Raw genomic sequence first — 22549 nt, forward strand, 5'->3', positions numbered from 1 at the left:
CCCGCACCCTCCCTAGACTCGCCCCTCTAGCCCCGCCCCTTCCGCTTGCGCCGCCGGGCCAACACCCCTCTCGCCCCGCCCCTCCACCTAGCTCCGCCCCCTGCGCGGCGCGTCGGCTTCTGGGATCGAACCTGCGGAAGACGAGCCCAGCGGCTGGGCGGAGACTGTCGCTCTAGAGTGACGTGTACTGTCGGCGCGGGAGGGTGACGTGACGGGGCCCGTTGTCTGTGTGCTGGGCTGAGGGGCCGAGGGGTCCCGGGGGTGGCAGGGGCTCCCGGCGGGGGGCGGCGGTGGGTCGGGAGGGCCTGGACATGGCGCTGAGGGGCCGCCCCGCGGGAAGATGAATAAGGGCTGGCTGGAGCTGGAGAGCGATCCTGGTGAGGAGGTAGCCGGGCGGGGCGGGGGCTTGGGGAGGCCGGGTGGTCCCGGAACCCTCTTGCCTGACCACCACCCACTTCCTTTGTCACCCCACACAGGCCTCTTTACCCTCCTGGTGGAAGATTTCGGTAAGAAACTCTCCTACCCGTAGGACCCCGATTATGGGGGCCCACTCCTGCACCGTAGGTCCACGTCCAGGTGCTGCCCTTCCCGACTTCTTTCCTTCCCTGATCGCAGGTGTCAAAGGGGTGCAGGTGGAGGAGATCTATGACCTTCAGAGCAAATGCCAAGGGTGAGTGGCTTGTCTCCAGGACTGCCCCTTACACTCCGAAGGTTGGAAAGGACCCAGGGAAGAGTGGCCCTCAAGGGAGGTGGTGTCGGGCACGCCACGTTGTAACACCTCAGAAAGCATCCTTTCTCCTTGGGTGCACACCCAATGAAGCTGGTATTTTTTGTTTTTCCCCAGTCTTTCAGCACTTCCCTTTATGTGGTAACTGCCCCAATACTAATCCTAACTATCCTTTGGAGTACAGTTCAGCTGCCATTTCTGGTCTTGAAACTGAAACCAGGCCCCTTCACTTGCCCAGGTCACACAGTACCTTTTATGCTGCTGTAATGTATCAACTACTGCTTCAATGTACCAATATGCCAGTGGCTTTAATTCTCACACAGGGGCTTGTATTCATTGATTGGTGTGTGGCATCTGATAAGGCCCCCTTATGAATAACCAACCTCAGGTCATCCTGTAGAAGAGCTGTGGAGGCACTGCTACAATGATTATACCTAGAAGTCTGCTTTTGTTTCCCAGGAAAAAGGGATTGATAAAAGTGTTCCTTTGCTTCCTGACTGCCCTGGGGCCCAGGTATTGGGGTCCACAAGTGGGAACTAGTGTTTTATTCATTTTTATTCTCACATTACCTTCTAATCCTACCCTATCCTGGGGCTAGTGGTTTCAGTTTTTCTTCTCTTATCCCAGAACTATAGATACCGTGAAAACACTGAGTGGACTCTTGGAGCACCACAGCCAGAAGCTGATGTTTGACTCTGCCTGTGGCGGGCTTCTGGGGTGTGAGGGCTCAGGGCCACTTTGAGCAGTGTTTGAAAGAAGCCAGGGCACAAGCTGGGATCATGAGAAGGGCTCAAGGAATAAAAGAAAGAGGACATAACTGCCTTTCCCCACTTGATTGGTCTAGCTATGCCATTTACTTTCCCCAGACCTGTGTATGGATTCATCTTCCTATTCAAATGGATCGAAGAGCGCCGCTCCCGTCGCAAGGTCTCTACCTTGGTGGATGATACATCTGTGATTGATGACGATATTGTGAATAACATGTTCTTTGCCCACCAGGTCTGTGGACTCTGTTCTGTCTGGATGGTGGGGTTGCTGTTGTCTTTGCTTTGGGAAGTGGAAGTAGGGGAAGGCAGGAGGAAATAAACAGATACCAAGGATGGTGGTTATAGAAGTCCCTTGGTAAAAGGAACTGAGCTCTTATTCATTAATAAAGGGGGATATCTTTAGACCAGGATGGTGTTTGAGTTAACTGACCATGTCCCTAGACCCACCTGTGTGGGTCCATGACTTATTTAGCTGAGTGAAAAAATGCTGGCCAGAGATGAGGGGAATTGACCAGGGTTGGTCTAGATATGACTGTTCTCTTTAGGTCCCCATCCTTGATAAGTATGGGCTTGCAGTGAGGGATGCAGCATATGGGTGACTGTTCTTGGTTTCACAGTTGATACCGAACTCTTGTGCCACTCACGCCCTGCTAAGCGTGCTCCTGAACTGTAGCAATGTGGACCTGGGACCCACTCTGAGCCGCATGAAGGACTTCACCAAAGGTTTCAGCCCTGAGGTAAGCAGTGCCTTAGTCCTGGCTCAGTAGGTTGGGCAGACCTGACCCTCAGGGCCATTGGTAATGCTACTACATGATGTTTGGCATTTTTACCTTTTTAAAAGATCATTTACATTATCTTTGAGGACTGTAGGTTCTCTTCTACCCTCAGTAACCTTTCAAGATAATTCATCTGTGCTTCTTCAGGTTCCTGGTATGCCCCCAAGTCTGCCCTCCTGAACTTTGCATTCTACCCTGAGCCTACCTGAGAAGTTGTTCTGATATAGCCTTATTTTCTTTTCTCCAGAGCAAAGGATATGCGATTGGCAACGCACCAGAGTTGGCAAAGGCACATAATAGTCATGCTAGGTATGTGGGGGCTGTGGGAGCTACTAGGGGTAGAGGTGAGGGAGTGTCTCATTCTGGGCACTGACTGTGTCCTTCACTAGACCTGAGCCACGCCACCTCCCCGAGAAGCAGAACGGCCTCAGTGCAGTGCGGACCATGGAGGCGTTCCATTTTGTCAGCTATGTGCCTATCACTGGCCGGCTCTTTGAACTGGATGGACTGAAGGTCTACCCCATTGACCATGGTATGCATTCTGAGTCAATGTTCTGTTAGGAATCGAAGCTTATCTCCTAGGGGACTGGGGCTCAGGGTCCTGAGGTGCTTGCTACCCAGTGGAAGGGCGGGTGGGTGTTAAGGACATCTGGCTCAGGCCAGATAGCCCCTTGCACTGCATTGCCTAACTCAACTCCTTGACTCACCCGCTCTCCATCCTGCCTAAATTCCCACTCTGGCCTGCCTAAATTCCTATCTGCTGACTTCTCGTCTTGCTCGTCCCTTAGGGCCCTGGGGGGAGGATGAGGAGTGGACAGACAAGGCCCGTCGGGTCATCATGGAGCGTATTGGCCTTGCCACTGCAGGGTAAGAGCCCCGTTTCTGCCCTGTCGTCTGGAGCTGTGCCCCGATTGGGAGGGACACAGAGGGACAGATGTCACAGAGAGGCCAGATGACTTGTGGAAGGTCACATGTGAAACTGGCAAGATTAGGCTTAGATTTTGGGCTCCCACTTCCTGCCCTCTTTCCCTACCCAGGCTGCTTGTGGCCTGCTTCAGGATAGGCCTGGGAAGGGCAAGCCTTGGTGGAGTCCATACACTTCAGTGGAAGGCACCAGCTCAGGTGTCTGCTGTGCATGGTCAGCTGTTGCCTACCTGCTAGGGTAGGGACCTGTATGTGTGGCTGCAGGTATGACTTTAGGGAGCCCTGCCAAGATATCTGCCTCACCCTGATGGTGGGGCCGGGTCAGGAGCTGCTCTCACAGCTGGGGCTGTGACTGCAGGGAGCCCTACCATGACATCCGCTTCAACCTGATGGCGGTGGTACCTGACCGCAGGATCAAGTATGAAGCCAGGCTGCACGTGCTGAAAGTGAACCGTCAGACGGTACTGGAGGCCCTGCAGCAGGTAGGTGCCCCTTCTGCCTGACCCCTGCCCAGCCATCCTCTCTTTCCTCCCCACTGGGGCATCTATCCCTGATTTCCAGATCACACTATTATAGATCTGAGCTTTAACCACTTCTTTCCTTTGCCCCCTTTGTCAGAAAGGTGAGGCTTGGGGTAGGGAGGGAGGATAATTTCTAAAAGGAGGTTGGGGTTTGCCTGTTACATTTCTCTGAGTGTATAGAGCCAAGATCCTTAGCTGTCCAAATAGAGGCTAGGATATGTCTTCACTCCTCTGAGCCTTGGACTTTGTTTTCAGCTGATTAGGGTAACACAGCCAGAACTGATTCAGACACACAAGTCTCAAGAGCCACAGCTGCCTGAAGAATCTAAACCAGCCAGTGGCAAGTCACCCCTGGCACTGGAGGCAAACAGGGCCCCAGTGGCCTCTGAGGCCACCCACACAGGTACTGGGGATCTTGGGGCCTTTTAGTCACTCATAGCTTGACCTGGGTGGCTCAAGCAAAGCAACTGTTTTCTGTAGAGACGCTTGGGTGGTGGTTCAGGGACTCCCAGGATCATGGAGGGAGAGCATTGCTTCCTAAAGAGGAGCACCTGTCAAGGGTTGCCAATACCACAGACTCCGAAGTCTCCTCTATAATGTGTATGCCTCTTCTGGGTCTCTCTAGAGGTCTTTTTCTTTCTGTTCTTCTGTCCTGCTGTGGGTCCATGACTTAGAGAGCTGTGGATTCCCATCCCACCAGCTGGCTCTACTATTCTTCTGTGGGAAGTGAGGGAGAACAGTGCAATGCCACAGGAGTCAGGAGACAGTGGGCTGGGGACAGCTTTTGTTATGAATCTAACTGAAGGTACTGCCTTTGTGCCTTGTCCTTCTCAGATGGCGTGGAGGAGGTGTCTGGTTCATGCTCACAAGCCCCGACCCACAGCCCCCCCAGCAAACCCAAGCTGGTGGTGAAACCTCCAGGGAGCAGTCTCAATGGGGTCCCCCCCACCCCTACTCCCATTGTTCAGCGGCTACCAGCCTTTTTGGACAATCACAATTATGCCAAGTCCCCCATGCAGGTAAGCTGGAGGTGCCCTTGCAGGATTCCCTCCAGAATTCTCTCTAGAGGCTATAATTGGCAGTTTCCTCAGGTGTTTTATTGGTATTTACCTTCTACATGAACCTACATGGCAGGATTCCTCTGATACTCAGAAACCCCTACAAAGGCAGAGGCTTACAAAGGCAGAGAGCTCCTGACTTAAATCCAGTCATGTGACTGTGGGGTTAAATGTTTGGGATATGTTCCTTGCTATAGCTCTTTGGATTGGGTTCTGCTGGCAAAGTAAAGGCCACTCTTGCTCTGAGAAGCCATGAGGGCAGGCAGCAGCCTCCCAGGGGGCCAAGAGAGCACTCTGGAGATTCTGGCGGGGTTCAGTGGCCTCAGCCTGGAGAGCCATTTTGACTTTGTCTCCAGCTGTGTGTGCTATGACCAGTGTGGGCTGAGTGGCCTCTTCTCACGGCTGCCCTGGGTCCTGCTCTAGGAGGAGGAAGACCTGGCAGCAGGTGTGGGCCGCAGCCGAGTTCCAGTTCGCCCACCGCAGCAGTACACAGATGATGAGGATGATTACGAGGATGATGAGGATGATGACATGCAGAACACCAACTCAGCCATCAGGTCAGCCCCATCTTTGTAAGGCTGGAGGCTCTGAGTGCTGTGGATATTCTAGCCCGTGTCTGATAATTCTGAGCACCTGCTGAGTTCAGGACTCTGGGGGAGGATGGCATGAAGAGGCTGACTCCAGGCCCAGGAAAATCTTGTAGGACTCGGGGGAGCCTGAACACTTAAGACTAGACATCAAGGCATATCCTGTTGGGTAATGGCCTTCTTGCTGGGCCTTGAAGGATTGTATGAAACAGGGATGAAGGAGATGGAATGGGAGTGGGGAGCTAGTTTTACTGGATGATAAAATGTTTGCAAAAGGCCAAAAATGAGGCAGCTGAAACAGAGCTGCCCTTTTGAGGACACCTGGTTATGGCTCTTACTCCTTAGGGTGCCAGGGCTTTGCATAGCAGGTTCAGGATACTTCCACCAAGTATGAGAAGCTGCTGGGTCAGTCCTTGGAGGACTGCTAGGGTCCCAGGGTCAGTGTATGTTAAAGTAAACTGGCCTGTTCCCTTAGCTCACCTCTCCTTGGGCCCCACAGGTACAAGCGAAAGGGGCCGGGGAAGCCGGGGCCATTGAGTGGCTCTGGGGAAGGGCAGCTGTCGGTGCTGCAACCCAATACCATCAATGTCTTGGCCGAGAAGCTCAAGGAATCCCAGAAAGACCTTTCAATCCCTCTTTCCATCAAGACAAGCAGCGGGGCTGGGAGTCCAGCTGTGGCAGTGCCCACGCACTCGCAGCCCTCCCCAACCCCCAGCAATGAGAGCACAGATACAGCCTCTGAGATCGGCAGTGCTTTCAACTCACCACTGCGCTCACCCATCCGCTCTGCCAATCCAACACGGCCCTCCAGTCCTGTCACCTCCCACATCTCCAAGGTGCTTTTTGGAGAGGATGACAGCCTGCTGCGTGTTGACTGCATCCGCTACAATCGTGCTGTACGTGACCTGGGTCCTGTCATCAGCACAGGCCTGCTGCACTTGGCTGAGGATGGTGTGCTGAGTCCCCTGGCACTGACAGGTGGGCCCTGGGTTAGCTCACTGACTACTTGATACACTGAGGAGGAGGGAGGAGGGTGGAGGGAGGTATCCACGCGAGCTGCCCTCTGATGGGTCTTCTTATACCCTCTCTTCCCAGAGGGTGGGAAGGGTTCCTCACCCTCTATCAGACCGAGCCAAGGCACCCAGGGGTCTGGCAGCCCAGAGGAGAAGGAGGTGGTAGAAGCTGTGGACGGCAGAGAGAAGACTGGGCTGGTCAGGCCTGGTGAGCCCTTAAGTGGGGAGAAGTATTCGCCCAAGGTGAGCCCCTTTGTGGCTTTCTCTTCCAGTCCTGGCCGAGGGCAGGGCTTGGGGCACAGGTGCTGGGTTCTTGATTAGAATTTTTATGTGAAACGTTGATAGCTGGAGCCAGGCACTAGGAAGCCTGTCTGGGTTGGGTCCTGGCAGGGACACTAGCAGGCTCCATGGATTTTAGCGCTCATCCTTGCCTCTGCCTGCCTCCTGGTAATGACCCTTTGACTCTGGCCTGTTTCCCCTCCTTACCTCCCCACACTGGATGCAATGCTGGGTTTTGGCAGGAGCTGCTGGCACTACTGAAGTGTGTGGAGGCTGAGATTGCAAACTATGAGGCCTGTCTGAAGGAAGAAGTAGAGAAGAGAAAGAAGTTCAAGGTGGGTCATCTCTCTGGCTGCCTGATCTGTCTTCCCAGAGGTAACCTCTCAGGTCAGCTGGGTGGCTGCTCTGGGGAGATGGCTGCAGTATTCTCACCTTTCTTGCTCACAGATTGACGACCAGAGAAGGACCCACAACTATGACGAGTTCATTTGCACCTTCATCTCCATGCTGGCTCAGGAAGGTGAGGGGACTCACTGCTGCATCTTACCTGCCGAGCCCTGTGAGGCCATATTCCTCAGGTCTCCCCTCCATGAGGCCTTTCCTGGGGCTTTAGCAGATGGGCACAGGGAGGATTGGGAGGGCTTCAGTTCCTGGCCTGAGACCAGTTGAACGGTGGCTCCTAGGCATCCAGCCACTTGTTCAAGGGCCTCTGCCTCCCTGCAGGCATGCTGGCCAACCTGGTGGAGCAGAACATCTCAGTGCGGCGGCGCCAAGGGGTCAGTATTGGCCGACTCCACAAGCAGCGGAAGCCTGACCGGCGGAAACGCTCACGCCCCTACAAGGCCAAGCGCCAATGAGGACTACTAGCCCTGAGACTCTGCAGCCTGCTCTTGCCGCATGGCCCTCACTAGGGCCCCTTCCCTACCCTGTTTCCCTTTTTCCCAGTATTACTGAATAGTTCCAGCCAGAGGGCCCAGACCCTGGGAAGGTGCCCCAGGGCCTGGCAGGACTGGTCAGCCCCATAGTGCTCAGGAAACAGCAGCTGGACCTGGGGCACAACGAGGTGCTGCAGCTTTCTCCGCAGCCGGCTGTGGAGTGGCAGGACCTGACCTTTCTGCCTGGGCAGCAGAATATATATTTTACCTACAGAGACATCTATTTTTCTGGGCTCTAACCCATCTTGCCACCACTGTGTTGACATAGCTGGCTTCCTGACTCTGCATTATCTCCTAACAGTTGTCATTCTGGTGGGCCCAGGTCCCTGCATCATGCCAAGGTCACGACTGCAGGGCCACAAGGGAAGGGTCTGAGTGGGCATGGACCCTGCTGCGCTAGCCCCAGCCGCCAGTCATCCCTGTTGTGAGGAAGCCAGATCTACTCTTCATTCCTCCTGGGCGAGCGCCAAACTCAGGGACCTGACTGCTGGGCTAGATTGGGAGTGGGGTGCCCCAGCATGGGTGGAATGAACAGCTGCTAGGTTCCCATGGCCTGAGCAGAGGGAAGTGTTTGAGCTGTCTGGTGGTGGCCTATAAACACCCCAACTCCAGCCGGGCTTGTCAAGACTGCTCTCTGCGGCTCTTTGCCTTCAGTGTTGTGGCCCGGGCACTGGGCCTGCCTTGGGCTCCTGAGCTCTATCCCTGGAGCTGAGACTCAGAGGAGCTTCTGCCCAACCCCTCAGTATTACTATATCTCCCTCTCCTTGGGAATAGCAGAGACAGGGCTGTTTGCAGGAAGCTGGTACTACTCAGCTCTCCCTGCAATGCCAGCTTCCTCAGCCTTTGCAAGGCACTCAGGGTGGCACAGCAGGACCAAGACAACCAGTTGGAGTCCCCATGTTCCCAGAGGAAGATGCCATTCCCAGAGGGGAATGGGCTCAGCACTGCCTCTGGAGCTTGGGCCCCAAACATAGCCCCATGACCTCTGCCAGATGGCTTTGAAGGTGATCCAAGCAGGCCCCTTAATCTGTACATAGTGATGGGGGGGAGGGGAGGCCTGCACTGGCAGGTATGGCAGCTGCCTGTCTGCACTGAGCACAGCCTGACCCCTCTAGCCCCTGTAAATATTGGATCAATGAATGAATAAAATTCTCCCAAAAAATGAACCCTCCTGTGGTTGCTGACCTTAGTTTAGGCTAGGCTATGATGAGTGATTACCTAACTGGACTCCTGAGCCTGTAACCAGAGAGTTGAGAAGTATGCCCACAGCCTTGTGGGGCAGGGAATTGTGAGACCTTAGGCCTGGGGTTTTGGATCTGAGCTGAGAGGTTTCAGTGGGCTGTGGAACTTGAAGAGTTGTGAGCAATGTGCACTTGGGACAAGAGAACATACCAGATCACTGAAACATTGAGCCCCTGATGGCACTCTGGGTTGAAGAGGCAGAGCTGCCTCTAGACCTGCTGGTACATTGTCGCTGGGGGGCTTTGGGACTTTGGTGGTCCCACCTCTTGTTACATTTGGGCAGGTCCAGCAGGTCAGAGCTGCCACTTCTCCACTCTTCCCCTAGCTAAATACATTCTCTGCTGAGGCTGCTACATTCTCAGGTCTTTCCTTGGTCGTGAGTCCTACAGAGCAGGCTTGATGTAAGCAGCTAAGGCTTATCTGGATTGCTTAGAACACTCAACTTTAATGACCCCAGCCCATCTGAGTCTAGTAGTCCAGGGCACAGATAAGAGCCACACCACGCTTTATCCAGTGTCTCTGGGGCAGCTTGGTGGGGATCTCCACAGCAATGATGTAGTTGGTGGAATGGCCTGTGGTTGATAGTGTTCCTGGAATAGACAAGAAAAAGAGGGTTAAGTTGGCTGCCATAGTGAGCCAGGGGCAGGGTAAAGGCAATGGACTCAGCAGACAGGATTGGGAATAAGGAGGGACCCTGACCTAAGAGGAAGATTGCTTAGTGAGTGGGTGTGGAGACAGGAATGGGAGAGCTGTTGGACCAAGCTCTGGCCTATCTGCCTCTCCCCCTGTCTCAAGTTACCTCCTCTGAACCTCCACTGGAGGCTGGGACTGCTAGTTCCCAAGATGGGTCTGCTGAGGGAGGTAGGCTCACGGGCAACTCCTCACAGACTCTGAAATCAGCCCCTGGGCATTACCCTGCTTGCTGTTGGCCCAGCTCTATCCTGACCCCAGTGGTCTCAGGAGTGCTGACTGACCTATCAGCCTCCTATTCGGCTAATCTGGGTCAGTTTAACTGCCCTGGGCTGGCTTAGTCCCTGGCCCCTAACTGTCGTATAGGCACCCCACCCTGGGCCCCATACCAGCTCGCGTCAGAGTCTTATAGATGGGGCAGAGGTAGAAGTTCTGATCCTGGATCTTGCGGTTGGGTACTGGCAGGAGCCAGATAACAGCCATCTCTGTGTATAACTCCTTGGGCCGAGACTCGGCCAACTGGAAGGTCACAGGGTCCCAGCGGGCACCTTCCAGGAACAGTCCATGGATGTAGCATCCTTCCTTGGGCCTTGTCTTCAGCTCTGACACTGACTGGCCCATCACCTGTGGTAGACACACAGGTAAACCACACACTAACACCCAGAATCTGGGTCAAGAGGCCCACAAACTTCCTTCTGAGAACTCTGTCACCTTATCACTCAACTGCCATTTTTGCTAGTAGCCTACAGTTCGGGCCCTGCCCCTCACCCTCCCCCTTCCCACCCCTAGGATTTTGCCAGGACTCATGGCCTCTTCTGGTCTCAGTTTTCCTGGACCTTCTCCAGTGTCCTGGCTCTCCCTGCTCCCAAACCCCTACTCAGGGGTGCCATGATTGCCAGCCAGCTGTGGCCTTGGTGCGCCTCCTGCCTAGACCTTACCCCAACCTGTCACCTGACCTGGAAATTGAAGGAGATGGTATCAATAGAGATGACAGACTTTCGAGCAAAGTTCTGCAGGGTGCCTGTCAGGAAAGCCTGGGGGAAGAAGAAGCCACTAATCCAAAAGACAGCAGGGATGCCCCCTTGGATCCAGCTCTGCAGGAAGTCCAGGCGCTGCAGCAGGTCCATGACCCATGAGGACAGTGGCTTGAGTGATGGGTAGGCCTTGACCTTCCAGAGTTCAGGCACAGTATTGTTGTAGAGGCTGGTAGCCATCAGCTCCAGCTGTGAGGACATCACTACCAGCCCCTTGAGTGCCTTCATCAGGTCTCGTAGTGTCTGTGAGATGACCTGCAGCAGCCGGTTGTACCTATGGAACCAGTGGCAAGGAAGCAGGTAGTGGCCAGGGTTGTATGGCAGGATCTATACTCCCCAGTTGTAAGCCATAGACAGACAAACAATGGTAGAACTTAGGGGATAAGAGCATAGGGCTGGGTCGGCAGTTGAGTTAGCAATCCCAGGTCTGGCCCTTAGCAAATGTGTGACTTAATCGATTTTGAGCCTTGATTTACTCGTCTGTAAAATGGGAATAATAAATGTGGCTGACTTAGAGGATGACTTTATAGCACTTGGCATGGTACCTGGCCCACAGTAGCTCTTACAGTCATTTCCCTATAGTGAACAGTGGCCTGCTGACTTGGGGCTGGGGTGGCTGGTGGGAGATTACCGAATGACCTCCTGTACTAGCACTGTGTTCATTGACTCCTCATACAACACAGGGTACTTGGTCATCACCAGCTTCAAGTTGATGGACTCAGGCATCTGGAGCAGAATGTTTTGTGCCACTTTCTCTACTATCTGTGGGAGCAAAGGGACATTGGAGGTCAGGGCCAAATTCCCTTATCCCTTGCAGGACTCCATATAGACTTCCTTCCCAAAGGGAAGTAGGCAAAGTGGTGGGTGGGACATAGGCCCTTCCCAAATTTTTGGGGCTCCTTTGCCCCTGCTGCCACCCACCTCCTCCCGGCTCTGGCCACCCACAGAGGATGATTTGGGTTGCAGCTGAATGATGGCACCAAGCAGGGCATAGGTCTCATTCTGGGCAAAGGTGATGTTGGCGTTATCATGCAGGCCGAAGATCTCAGGCATGTCATTGAGTGGCAGAGTCTTGATGTAGGAGAGGTAGCTCTGGAGGGATAGGAGGGCCACAACTGAAGCCCCTGCTTTGCTCTACTGCCAGCCTTCTGGGTGGCCCTCCAATTGGGCATATCTCCCAATCTTTACCCCTAGGGTGTTGTCACCTTTCAACATTTCCCTGTTCTTGGGATCCCGTGACCTCTGAGGTGCTATGTGAATGGCCTTCACTTCCCTTCCAGGCCCCTTCTCATGGCCAGCAAGCTCCCTGTTCTTTCATTCAATTGCTCTTACTTGCAAGCTCCCTACACCCTGGACTGCCCAACCAAGCCCCTGACATCTTAGCCAAAGCATCACTTCCTCGGGGAAATGATCATTTCCCCTGACTGTGTGGTCAGAGTCAGGTATCCCCTCAGAGGCACTGCCCCACCTCACTGAGTAGTTAACACTTGGGTAGCGACTAAGAGGTTGGAGTTCACCTCTGCCCACAGAGCCTGAGCACCAGGGCACAGGGTTGGGTCTGCCTCCCACACTGTGGCTATCTTTGTGGGAAGGATCCATCATGAGAAGCCAGCTACCAGAGGGTAGGGCCGTGTCTCCTTTCACCACACAGCCCAGAGCCACAGCCTGACAAGGGGTGTGCTCACATTGAGGTCATGGGTGGGTTGGATCTGGTGGTAAAAGCCTGAGGCGCTATAGGAGTGTTCAGGAAAGAGCACCGCAGGGCAGTAGAAGTCCTCTAGGATGTTCATCACACAGCGGCGGTCCCAGTCATCTGTGACGCGGCCCCCATAGTTGATCTCCCCGGCTGTGTACTTGAGGACCTATGGGTGGATGGGTAAGAGCTCCCACAAGCACCTGGCCCCCACCCCTACTTATCCCTGGCCCACCTTGTAGGGAATATCATCATATTCATCCAGGAACATCTTGAGCTGGCTGATGCAGATGCGCAGGTCCCCGTCTGTGAACTCATAAGGGATATTGAAGCCCAGGGGCCCAAACTTACGGCGCTCAAGTGCATTCCCGTGGAACAGGCACAGAGAAAACAGCAGAGACTTGAACTCCATCACCTGCGTGGGGAGAGGAAGGGAGTGAAGGGCAAGGGCAGGGGCAAGTAGGGAAGAGCAGGTGCCAACTGGGCCTCACCTTGTGACACGAATTTAAGAAGTCATCGCTGAGGCTGCTGTAAGACTTGAGGAGGTTGGCCTTGACACCGCGTGGTGGCTCAATGGTCATCTTGGAGCCATTCTGCAGGATGGACACTGGGAACTTGTTGCTGGGCAGGCTGGTGAGCCACAGGCGGAAGTCACGATGTACCTGGTGGCCATGCTCCATGTGAGCATCAAAACTCGTACCAGGTGGTCACCCCAAAACCAGGCTCTCTGGGCACCCTCAACCTGGCGTGGGCCAGGCCAGGCTGCATGGACCGAATATGGACTTTAGCAAGTGCCAGGGTCACAGATCTTTGCTGGGTAGCTTTGGGTAAGGGAATCACCACTGGTAATGTAACTTGGGAGCTACTGAGATTAGCCTAGTCAACGCGCATCACATGTCTGTTACTGAGCTGCGCGCTGGCTGGATGTTTTACAGAATCTCATTTAGCCCCATCAGTGCTAGATGGACATGTCAAGACCCTCTTCAGCAGTAGAGGCGTGTGTGGGCAGGGCAATGCACCTTGTCGGGATTGATGTGCTCAATGAGACGCTCAAGGGCTGGCATCCAGCTTGGTGCCAGGTGGCAGTTCTGGAAGAAGACCCACTTTCCCCTCTCTATGGAGTTACGCATCATGGCTTCTGCCCGAGGACCCTGTGGTGATAGAAGCAAGCTAAGCGAAGGGAACTAGCTGGCCCAGGGACCCACCCCCTTCTTCCACCCCACCCACTCCACCCTACCTGACCCTGGCCCAGAGAGATGGCAGAGAGCTTCTTGGAGAACTTCATCTCTTCTGCAAACTTGTAGAGGTCGGCAGCAGGGTCAGTGCCAGGGGACAGTACAAAGATGAGGGGGGTGGTGGAGTTGGAGTCTTTGAACACCAAGGATAGGTTGGCTGTCTGCAGGGAAAGGACAGATGCTGGAGCCACCTGGGACTGAGGAGAGAGAGGCAGGCACAAGGCAAAGGAGAGGGGTCCCGGGGCTCCCAGGAGGGTCCCAGGGGTGCTTCCTGGTGGGGCCTAGAACCTACCAGAGCCTTGATGGGTAAGCTAAGAATCCGTCTGACCAAGGCTTCAAAGCAGCCTGTTCAGGTGCAGCTAGATCCCTAGGACCCAGGGTGGGGATTCACCCAAAGCACCAGCTAACTTGCCTGGGGCTCAATGAAGCGTGGCTCCAGGTTGGTGGCCACAAAGTCCTGCATGGCATTAGTAACCTTGTCCCCACGCAGGCAGCGGAGGATCAGCAACTTCTGGAACTGGTCCAGGTACTGGTCCCAGATGCCAGGCAAGGGCTCCCTGCAACAGGGCCCATGTTTCCCTGAAAGCCGACTTGGGGAGGGCCCTGGCCACAGGGACTCTACCAGTTGGACAGCAGGAGAGGGTACACGGACAGAGGTAAGGAAAAGAGCAGGCCAGCCCTGGGGGTCCCTCAGAGAAGTTATCTAGGCAGGGCTATTTTGGGGGTCTCACCCGGTGCCCACATTGCATGCCCTGGGGCCCAGCTCACCGGTGGGGCTCAGGGCTGTCAAAGATGGCCTGGAATTCTGAGAGGTGCTCCACAAAGTCAGAGGTGAGAGAGGAAAAGGCTGGCAGGTTTGACAGTGCCAGGATGTCTCTCCAGGCTCTGTCTGAGAGCCAATCTGGTGCAGGGTTCTCAGTCATGGCCTGGATGGAGCCCCCAGACAGGAGGTAGTGCCACTCATTCTGCCAGGGGATGGGGGTGGGGTGGCTAGAGTCCAGGTCCTGTGTTCTGTTGCTGGGTCCCCCCACTCAGTAGTGCCTCCCCTACCTCCCTCTTGGGTATGGCAGTGGACATGTCTGGTTAGTGTCCCTTCTCCACCTTTTCTTGACTGTGACTTTAGGCAACGGATTTGACCTCTCAGAACTCCAACTACATCCCAGGAGTTTTATGGGGCTCACATGAGGGTTGTCACATGAGGGCTGTCACTCTGCCTCGGCAGTGCTTTCCGATGCACCACAAAATACCTGGGTTCATCGGAGCATGAGTGGAGAGGCTCAGGGTGCTCACCGGCACACTCAAATCTCCGCAAAGGCCTGTGCTCACAGGACCAGTTGCCCACAATTAACCCAAAGTCCCCTGGCTGTTTTTGAGCAAGGAACTATTTCCTGAGGCCTTTGTCCCTTCGCTCTTGATGTGCCCTCATGCCTGGCCTTCCCTTTCCTTCCACCCCATTCTCTCTGGCTCTGCAACAGAGCCATGTCTCAGGCAGTCTGTCCCAGGCTTCTGGGTCCCCCAGCCCCCATCTCTGTGTTGAGGCACCTGGTTGATCTTGCCCTCATTCATCATGATGCGGACGCACAGCAGGAAGGCGAACATCAGCTTGTGCTTCTCAAAGAGGCTACGGCAGACATTGCTATAGAGGCTGTAGGTCAGGTAGTGGTTGATGTTGGCGATGCGCTTTTTCAGGGTGTCTGCAAGGCACAGAGGTGATGGCAGCGAGCAGGGAGAGGGGAGGGAAGAAGGACCCCCAGGAGCCAGCCCAGTCAGTCTACCCAGCAGCCATAGGGACAGCAAAGTTTCCAGTCAAGATGATCTGAGGAGGGAGAGGAAGGGTGTGTGTATGTGCTATTATGCAGTGTGGGTCTGATGGGAGATTTTGTGCAAGTGAGCGAGTGTGTGAGTTTCCATGTGTGTGCCCACTGTGGAAATGTGTCCATGTGTGTCATATTTGTACCACATGGGAGACAGGCGTTTGTGTCAACGTGTGCATGTGTTGTGCCAGGGCTACCTGCCCTCTCTGAGTTGGTGATGCCTGAGAGGAAGATGTTGAGAAACCACTCGAGGGAGTACTGGTACATGGGGTCCACATTGGCCAGGTCGGACACACAGAAGAAGAGGATCTGGGTACGGACGGCCACAGGTATGTACTCCATGCGCGTGAGGTCAATGTCCTTTTCTGTCTGCTCTGCAATCCTGACCTTGGCCTGGGGGTGCACAAGGGGAATGGTGGGTCAGGTCCAGGGAGGCTGGCAAAGAGCAGAAGGTTGAGGTGGGTGAGGACAGGGATTAGGCCTAGAGCAGGTGAGGAGAGGCAGGAAGAGACACGCAGGGGTAGGTAGGCAATTGCTGACCTGGATCTCAGCAGCTTTCAACTTGGAAGCCTCCAGCACTTTGATGAGCTCCACATCATCCACGGGGTTGCCTTCGGAGGAGCTGAGCCGGTACAGGATCTGGTCTTCAATATCTTTCAGTTCCTGGCGCATCTTGGCATTACTGACAATCAGCTGGTTCTTGGCTTCTTCTAGGTCAGGCCGCTCCTCAGCCACTACCTGACCCAGCAGTTGGTCCTCTAAGCCACTGCCAGGGACAGGGAACACCAAATCTGTAACACCTGGAGGGGCCTGGAGGGCCAGCCTCGAGATTGCTCACGTATCTATCTGTGCTTCTGGGACTCTAAGAGCCGGGCACCTGCTGCTGGTGTCAGCCTGAGTGGCCTGCCCCTGTCAAATGCACAGCTTGCCTTCAAGTGACCACCACTCTCAGTGAGACCTCCGATGGCAATGTAGAATCCCAGCAGGGGCCAGCTAGTTGGATGTGTGAGCTGAGGGTCTCTGAAAAGTCCCTTTCAGCAAGAGGTGGCTACAGGGGACTGGATGGGGCAGGCCTTAAGGGCGTTTTACCCCATGTTCTGTGGATAAGCTCACAGTGGCCACTGGCATGGAGACTTTAGCATAAAGTGGGCCTGCGGGCTCTGTGAGCCTGTGGACACTGTGTGGGCCAGCCAAGACATAATGCCTGGGATCATGGCACCAAGGGCAGAAAATGGGGCTTTGGTGCAAGGAGTCAGAGTGTGTCCAACTCAGGGCTCCAGAATAGCTCTGGAGTAAGTATACAAGGGTCCAGCAAAGGCTGAGCCTCAAGGGAAGGCAACCATGGAGGCTGGAGTCCTGAGCAGGGATCAGGATGAGGAGGGGGTAAAGGTTCTTAGGCAGAAATGGTGGCAAGTAAGGGTAGCTGGTAGAGGGTCTAGAAAGGGTCTTGAATGCCAGAGTGCCTGGGAGGAAGCTGGCAGAGCCTGAGAGAGGGGGAGAGACCTACTGAGTCCCAGTCTGAGAATAGAAGGGGCAGCTGGGCAGGCTGAGGAGGCCTAGGGACTGGGGCTTACCTGGGTGACAGGGTGAAGTTGATGAGGGTGAGTTTGGCGAAGATCTCAGGTGTGTAGTGTGGATTGGGCAGCTTGGTGGTGATATACATCCTGAAGTCCTCATGGTAGGGGATCACCGTGTCCCCCAGTTTCAACACTGTGTTCCCCTGCTGCTTGTATGTCTGTGGTCAATGGGATGGGCCAGCGTTGTGACCTGGGCCTCACTAATGAGGCAGGAAAAGGGGACTGCCCTCACCCCTGTTCCTACGCCGCTCTCAGCCCACCCCTGCGGCAGACCCACCTGCTTAAGTAGCACGGGCTCCAGGGCTGGGTCCAGTTCCTCGCCCACGTTCTCCAGAAGGCAGGGCTTGCCAAAGCGGATGGCATTTTCCATGCTGCGCAGGAAGTCACGGTCAGTCAGCTTGAACACATCCAGTCCATTGTCCTTCTCCTGTGGGGGTGGGGGGCATGTGTGGAGGCTGTGAACCAAACCTTGTGGCTCGGCTACCCCACACACACATACTGAGCCCATTGGGTGAGGTAGTGGCACCTGGCAGCAGCCTCACCATGTTCTTGATCCATTTGTTGGCCTGGCCCTGTGGGTCAATGAAGTGGGTCCAGCGCTGGGAGAAGTGGTTGATGACCCCATTCTCCACTGACAGTGTGTCATTGGGGAGGCCAGCGATCTGTGGGGCACCAGGCACCGGGATGGGTTGGGGCTCTCATATGAGCTGGTCAGGCAGGGCATTAGTTACCTCCAACCTCATCATGCTTTGGCTGTGTCTTCCTTCTCCTTATTGTACCCCCTTGCAAGTAAAGGGCAGGTAGCAAGGGCTCAGCCCTCCAGGATCCCTGTTTCTCTCCTGCTCATTGGTTGGCTCCTGACACCACCCCCCTTTTGCTGGGCCCCTATCCTCTTGCCTCAGCCTCCCACTAGGCTCATACACAGTGTCTGCCTCCAGTCTCTTTGTTCTCTCCCTGTGCCAGCTCTACCTGTCCTTCAGGGTCTAACTCAGACACAACTTTTTTTTTGTTAACTCTCACTCTGAACACTGGGTCGTGTTTCCCAACCCCCTACTCTTGCAAGCACCTCTTGCCCTGGGCCCACAGCTAGCGGGCAGGAGACCCCAGATGGCTCAGCTTACCCCCTCCTATACACCACCTTCTTGGTGGGCACTGGGCAGGTTCAAGAGAGGTATCACTGAAAATACCCAGGGAAGAGGGTGGAAGGGAGACAGGAGGCTCCAGCCCATCCTGGACTACATCCTAAGCCCAGCCCAGACATTCCAGCTCCCCCTGGGGTGATCACCTGCCACGAGCGGATTTTCACGGGGTTTCCCAGTGTTCCGATTAGCGTGGGCTCGCTGGTGTGTGGAACCTCGTGGGATGTAAGCTGATGGACCCAGTTGTTGTAGAGCCCCATGCGGTACTGGCCCTGAGGAGATGGCAGGATCAGGCTCAGCCTCCCAACACACGTGATGCCCTCCCTGCACCCAGTGCCTGGCGTGTGCACAGAGGTCAGAGTTCAGCCATGGAGCTAAACACTTACGCTCTAGTGCCCTTTCGGTGACTTCCTTGGTTTCTGTGAATCTCAACCCCTCATGGGTGAAACGGGTAATGACAACAATGTCCACCTGTTAGGGCAACTGTGCAACTTACATGAGTGCACACAGCAAGCAAAGTGCAAGCTCCTTCACGCTAGAAGACAGGCTTTCTGGCTGTTTTGCACATTGCTGTATCCTTTGTGCCTGAACGGCGCCTGGCTCAGACTTGGTGCCAGGTAAGTGCTGGCTGAATGAGTGAGTGTGGGAAGAGCCACCCGTAGACCACCCCTGTGGAGGTGAGGCCTCAAGGCCTGGCCTCTTTGAGAAGTGGGACTGCCCAGCCAGGCCTGGGGGCTCCTTACCGTGAAAGGGCCCAGGTAGGCCACGAAGCCAGCGGCCACCAACACGTCACCAGAAATGTTGTCAAGCATGTGCTCCAGGTTCTCCACTGTCTCCTGCCAGCGCACCCGCTCATCTGACAGCCCGTTGATGAGCTGCATAGGTAGCCTCATGGCATGGGCTCTGGGTACCTGGGCCAGGACCCCAGTTTCCCTGCCTGGTACCGCCCTCTATGCTGCTGGGACTGGGTGTAGACAGACACCCCTGGACCCAACCACCACCCAGACACTTCCAGCCCCAGTTTGGAGCAGGCCACACCCACAGGCTCTCCCTGACACACCTTACTAGCCTCCTGTCTCCCTTCCACCCTCTTCCCTGTGCACACCTTACTAGCGCGGCCCAGCCGCTGCTCGCACTGCTCACACTTCAGTTCTAGCTCCTCCTTCTTGGTGATGCATTCTCGGTATTTGGCCTGCATCATGGAGATGCCATCTTCCACCTCGTGCAGGCGCTGCTTTGCCTCCTCCAGGATCCTCTGAGTCACCTCCAGGTCATCCTGGGCCTCCCTCAGGGCTTGCTGCAGGCAGAGGGCACAAGGCCAACAGACTACCCTGGGGAAGCCCACATCTTCCTCCCTCTTCCCTTGTCCTCTGGCTCTACTCAGCCCTTACCCGCTTGGGTTCCACGGCCTTGGCCACGAAGTGATACTTGTGCATAGCACGCACCCACTGGCAGATGGAGGTACAGGCCTTGGATACCTTGGCGATAGCGGCAGGCTGGAACTCTTCGTTGTCAATGTAGGGCTGGATGGCTTTGATCACTGCCTCCCCAATGTTGTCCTGGGACAGAAACCATGGGCCTCAGAGTCCTGGGCAGTGGTGCCTGAGGAGCGATGCTCTGACCCTGCCTCTCTGCACCATGCCCCATGTGGGACTCAGTACAGGTGTCCTCCTTAGGGAATAAATGGCCTAGAAAGGCTGGCCAGAAGAGGAACTCCAGTGTTTCCAGGAATTTAGGTGATACAATTGGAGATTTCTTCCTCCAGAAACAAAGTAACCTCAAGACCAGATGATACACAGGCCCCATTGAAGACTCATCTAAGAGACCAGGGCTGCTTCTTGGCAGGTGTGAAGACAAGTGAGAAGTTCTGATGCCCAACCAGGCTAATATTTGAGGATGGTAATACCCACCCTGAGAGCTCACTATATACCCGGGGCACTTGTCTGGGAGAATCCAACCATGTAGTTCAGGAATCTGCATTGCCCATGAGCTCCTGGACATCAGAGCACTCCAAGTTTGGGCCTAATTGGGCCTGTGGCCCTCTGATTTTCAGTCTTATGGAAGAGGAGGAGAGAAGGGGAAGCCCTGAAGGGCTCAGCTGCCACTGAGATAGGCCGTTGTCTCCACACGCCCAGTGAAGCCTGGCAAGTGCCAATTTTAGGGTTGAAGAGGAGACCTCCAAGAGAGCTGGGGCCCCAGGTAGACCTAATCATAAAGCAGCCCCCAAGAGAGCATATGCCGTGGAGACTGAGAGCTTCAGAGCTAGACAGGCGGGCAGAGAAACCCAGAGACAGACACAGATTGATGACTGAGGTGCTGAGGTCAAGGGAGAGGCAATGGCGGAGTAGATGGTGAGGGTCTTTAACAAGGCTCTGGGGGTCACAGGGAGGAAAGAACATGAGAGAAGCTCAGGCTTCAGAGCCTTGGAGTGATTGTGTCTTATGTCCCCAGGAGCCTCTCTGGGTCCTGATTTCCTCTAAAGCCGTCTGTGGGTGGGTCCATCACCCCCACCAGCTAGAGACCTCCTCTGAGCCAAGAGGTGGCCCTAGTCAGCTCTGTGGCTGTATGTTTACAGGTAGAGGGAGAAAAGACAGAGACCTCAGCTCTATGATGGGGCAGGGACCCTCTCCCTGCTTTCCTGTCCAGCTGGGTCCTGCCTTTACTCACTGGCTAGCCAGGGGCCTGGCATACTCACCTTGTCAAATTTGAAGAGGCTGTCAAGGAAGCGGCCTGGGTCCTGCAGTAGCCCCTTGCCAGGCTCCCAGTAGTCATCCACTTTGGAGCCAGGCTTCTCGCCAGGCACCTTCTTGGGCTTTATGCCCTTCATGATACACACAGCTTCGATGACCAGCTTCACACCAGGAGGAGGACGCTGCATGGCACGAACCTGTGGGTCAGCACAGAGAGGGAAGGAGGCCCATCATTGAGTAGACACCCCCAATAGGACTGCTGCCAGACAGCATGGGCCCCATCAATCAAGTCTTTACCACCAGAGACAAAGGGTCTGCCTCAGCCTGCAACTCCTACTGCTCCCCATGTACCCTAGTCCTGGCCAGGATGCTCAACTCTCAGTGTCCAAAGCCCTTCCCACACACTTGCCTGGGCCAAAGAGGTAAGGGTAGGTAGTTGAGTTTGAGCTCTAGTTCTGCCCTCACCTCTTAACACATGACCTTCAAAGCATGTGTAGAGGTAGTGCTTGGAATCAGACCACAGAGACACAAGGAAGGAATTCAAAGGGGCGCAAAGGACACGCCTGGCCCCACCTCAGTCACATCATTCTTGTTGAGGTTGCGCAGGCTGGCCAGGGCTGCATCCAGGGCTGGCAGTGCCTCATCCAGATCCTTCTGGGCATCATCAGCGATAGCTTGCGCCTTCCTGGCCTTCTCATTGGCTTTGATCTCCTCTGCCTGCACTGAATTCCGGGTCTCCTCGGCAATGGTCGTGTCCACCTGGAGATCAGAGACAGGAAGGACCCAGTTGGTAGTCAGTGTTGGGGTCAAGTGTGTCTCCTCTTCCTCCTCACTGTATCTCAGTCTCTCCAGGTGCAAGGAAGTGAGGTTTGGGAGGCCCCTATCTCCAAGGGCCCTCGGCGCTATAACAGGCCACCAAGATCTAAGAGCCCCTTCCACAAACTGCGTGCTCACTGTGGGCCTGGCATGGGGCTCTGGGCTTCGCATGCTTGAGCACAACTGCCCCATGGGGCAGGATCCTAAGCCCACAAGACCCTGGTGGTCAGAGACAGGTGGTCCTCTCACAAGTCACTTTCTTCCTGTCTGCTGGGAAAGATTTCAATACACTAACTTTGTAGAGCATAATACTCCTGCCAGAAAACTGCTATCATGAATATGCAAATTTACATTTGTGAGGACCTGGCCTCCTGGAGATGGTGGGGGTGGGGGGTGGAGAGGGAGGGAAGAGTGGGGGAGGGAAGAAGGCAGGAGCAACCAAACTCGGAGGACTCAGGCACAGTTTGCAGGCTGATGGTGCCCTGCACTCAGTCTCTTTTGTGATAATCCGCATTTAGACCTTCCCTATATCCTCTACCCGGTGCAGTGCCTGGCACAGAGCAAACCTAACCAAGCATTTGTTAAATAAATAAATGTCTATTGAACGAGGAAAAGGCACAGAGAGGCTAAGCAACCTGCAGAGGTTGGGTAGCTGGTGATCTTGTAGCTGCACAGGGATGCCCAGTATCCTCAGACACAGCCTGACATCAGTAGGGGGGACTCCCCACCCCCTACCTTGATTTGATCCATGGTGAGCATGGTGTCCTTGGCAGCCTCCTCCAGTAGGGGACGCATAATCTCCAGCTCCTCTTGCATCTTGGCCACGTCCTCAGAAGTGCTCAGCAACTGGGAGTTAAGGGGTACAGAGAGGCGATCGTATATGCGGTGATCAGAAAGCAGGGCTGGAGGGCTAGGGAGAGGACCTGCCGGGCCTCCCTCATTTATGAGTGAAAGGCTGTGGTGGGCAGCATTAGAGGCTCCAGTGGATCCCAAGGAAAATATGTAGTTCCCTGAAAAACTTTGGAGTGTCCT

At 55.0% G+C, this 22549-nt stretch overlaps 2 protein-coding genes across 3 annotated transcripts in view; one reads left to right on the plus strand and one right to left on the minus strand.

Moving 5' to 3' along the window:
* Positions 1-340: 340 nt before the first annotated feature.
* On the plus strand, positions 341-7509 carry BAP1 (BRCA1 associated deubiquitinase 1; the record flags this gene model as incomplete). Of its 2 annotated transcripts, none has more annotated exons than XM_084246829.1 (17): positions 341-377; positions 477-506; positions 616-670; positions 1594-1726; positions 2112-2231; positions 2518-2579; positions 2660-2802; positions 3059-3137; positions 3553-3676; positions 3971-4118; positions 4550-4734; positions 5197-5330; positions 5860-6338; positions 6456-6616; positions 6895-6987; positions 7100-7172; positions 7376-7509. In XM_084246829.1, the coding sequence occupies 17 exons, from the start codon at positions 341-343 to the stop codon at positions 7507-7509; spliced, it is 2190 nt and encodes a 729-aa protein (XP_084102955.1). The 2 variants fall into 2 exon arrangements, with proteins under 2 accessions (XP_084102955.1, XP_084102956.1); XM_084246830.1 differs by having other exon boundaries at positions 3607-3676.
* Positions 7510-9297: 1788 nt separating this feature from the next.
* The window catches only part of DNAH1 (dynein axonemal heavy chain 1), a gene marked incomplete at both ends in the record, with an annotated part of 67417 nt that continues 54165 nt past the window's right edge, over positions 9298-22549 (minus strand). Inside the window, 25 exons of the mRNA XM_084246740.1 lie at positions 9298-9419; positions 9909-10143; positions 10476-10827; positions 11185-11315; positions 11475-11645; positions 12239-12415; positions 12482-12661; positions 12738-12908; positions 13266-13397; positions 13484-13642; positions 13894-14038; positions 14250-14446; positions 15024-15175; positions 15493-15688; positions 15836-16061; positions 16870-17030; positions 17150-17299; positions 17415-17534; positions 18158-18283; positions 18755-18886; positions 19117-19308; positions 19403-19570; positions 20707-20898; positions 21275-21460; positions 22253-22363. Of these exons, the coding sequence (XP_084102866.1) occupies positions 9298-9419; positions 9909-10143; positions 10476-10827; positions 11185-11315; positions 11475-11645; positions 12239-12415; positions 12482-12661; positions 12738-12908; positions 13266-13397; positions 13484-13642; positions 13894-14038; positions 14250-14446; positions 15024-15175; positions 15493-15688; positions 15836-16061; positions 16870-17030; positions 17150-17299; positions 17415-17534; positions 18158-18283; positions 18755-18886; positions 19117-19308; positions 19403-19570; positions 20707-20898; positions 21275-21460; positions 22253-22363 (4284 nt within the window). The remainder of the gene's footprint in view (positions 9420-9908; positions 10144-10475; positions 10828-11184; positions 11316-11474; positions 11646-12238; positions 12416-12481; positions 12662-12737; positions 12909-13265; positions 13398-13483; positions 13643-13893; positions 14039-14249; positions 14447-15023; positions 15176-15492; positions 15689-15835; positions 16062-16869; positions 17031-17149; positions 17300-17414; positions 17535-18157; positions 18284-18754; positions 18887-19116; positions 19309-19402; positions 19571-20706; positions 20899-21274; positions 21461-22252; positions 22364-22549) is intronic.

This window comes from Talpa europaea (assembly GCF_964194135.1).
Source record: "Talpa europaea genome assembly, chromosome: 11".
NCBI lineage: Eukaryota > Metazoa > Chordata > Mammalia > Eulipotyphla > Talpidae > Talpa > Talpa europaea.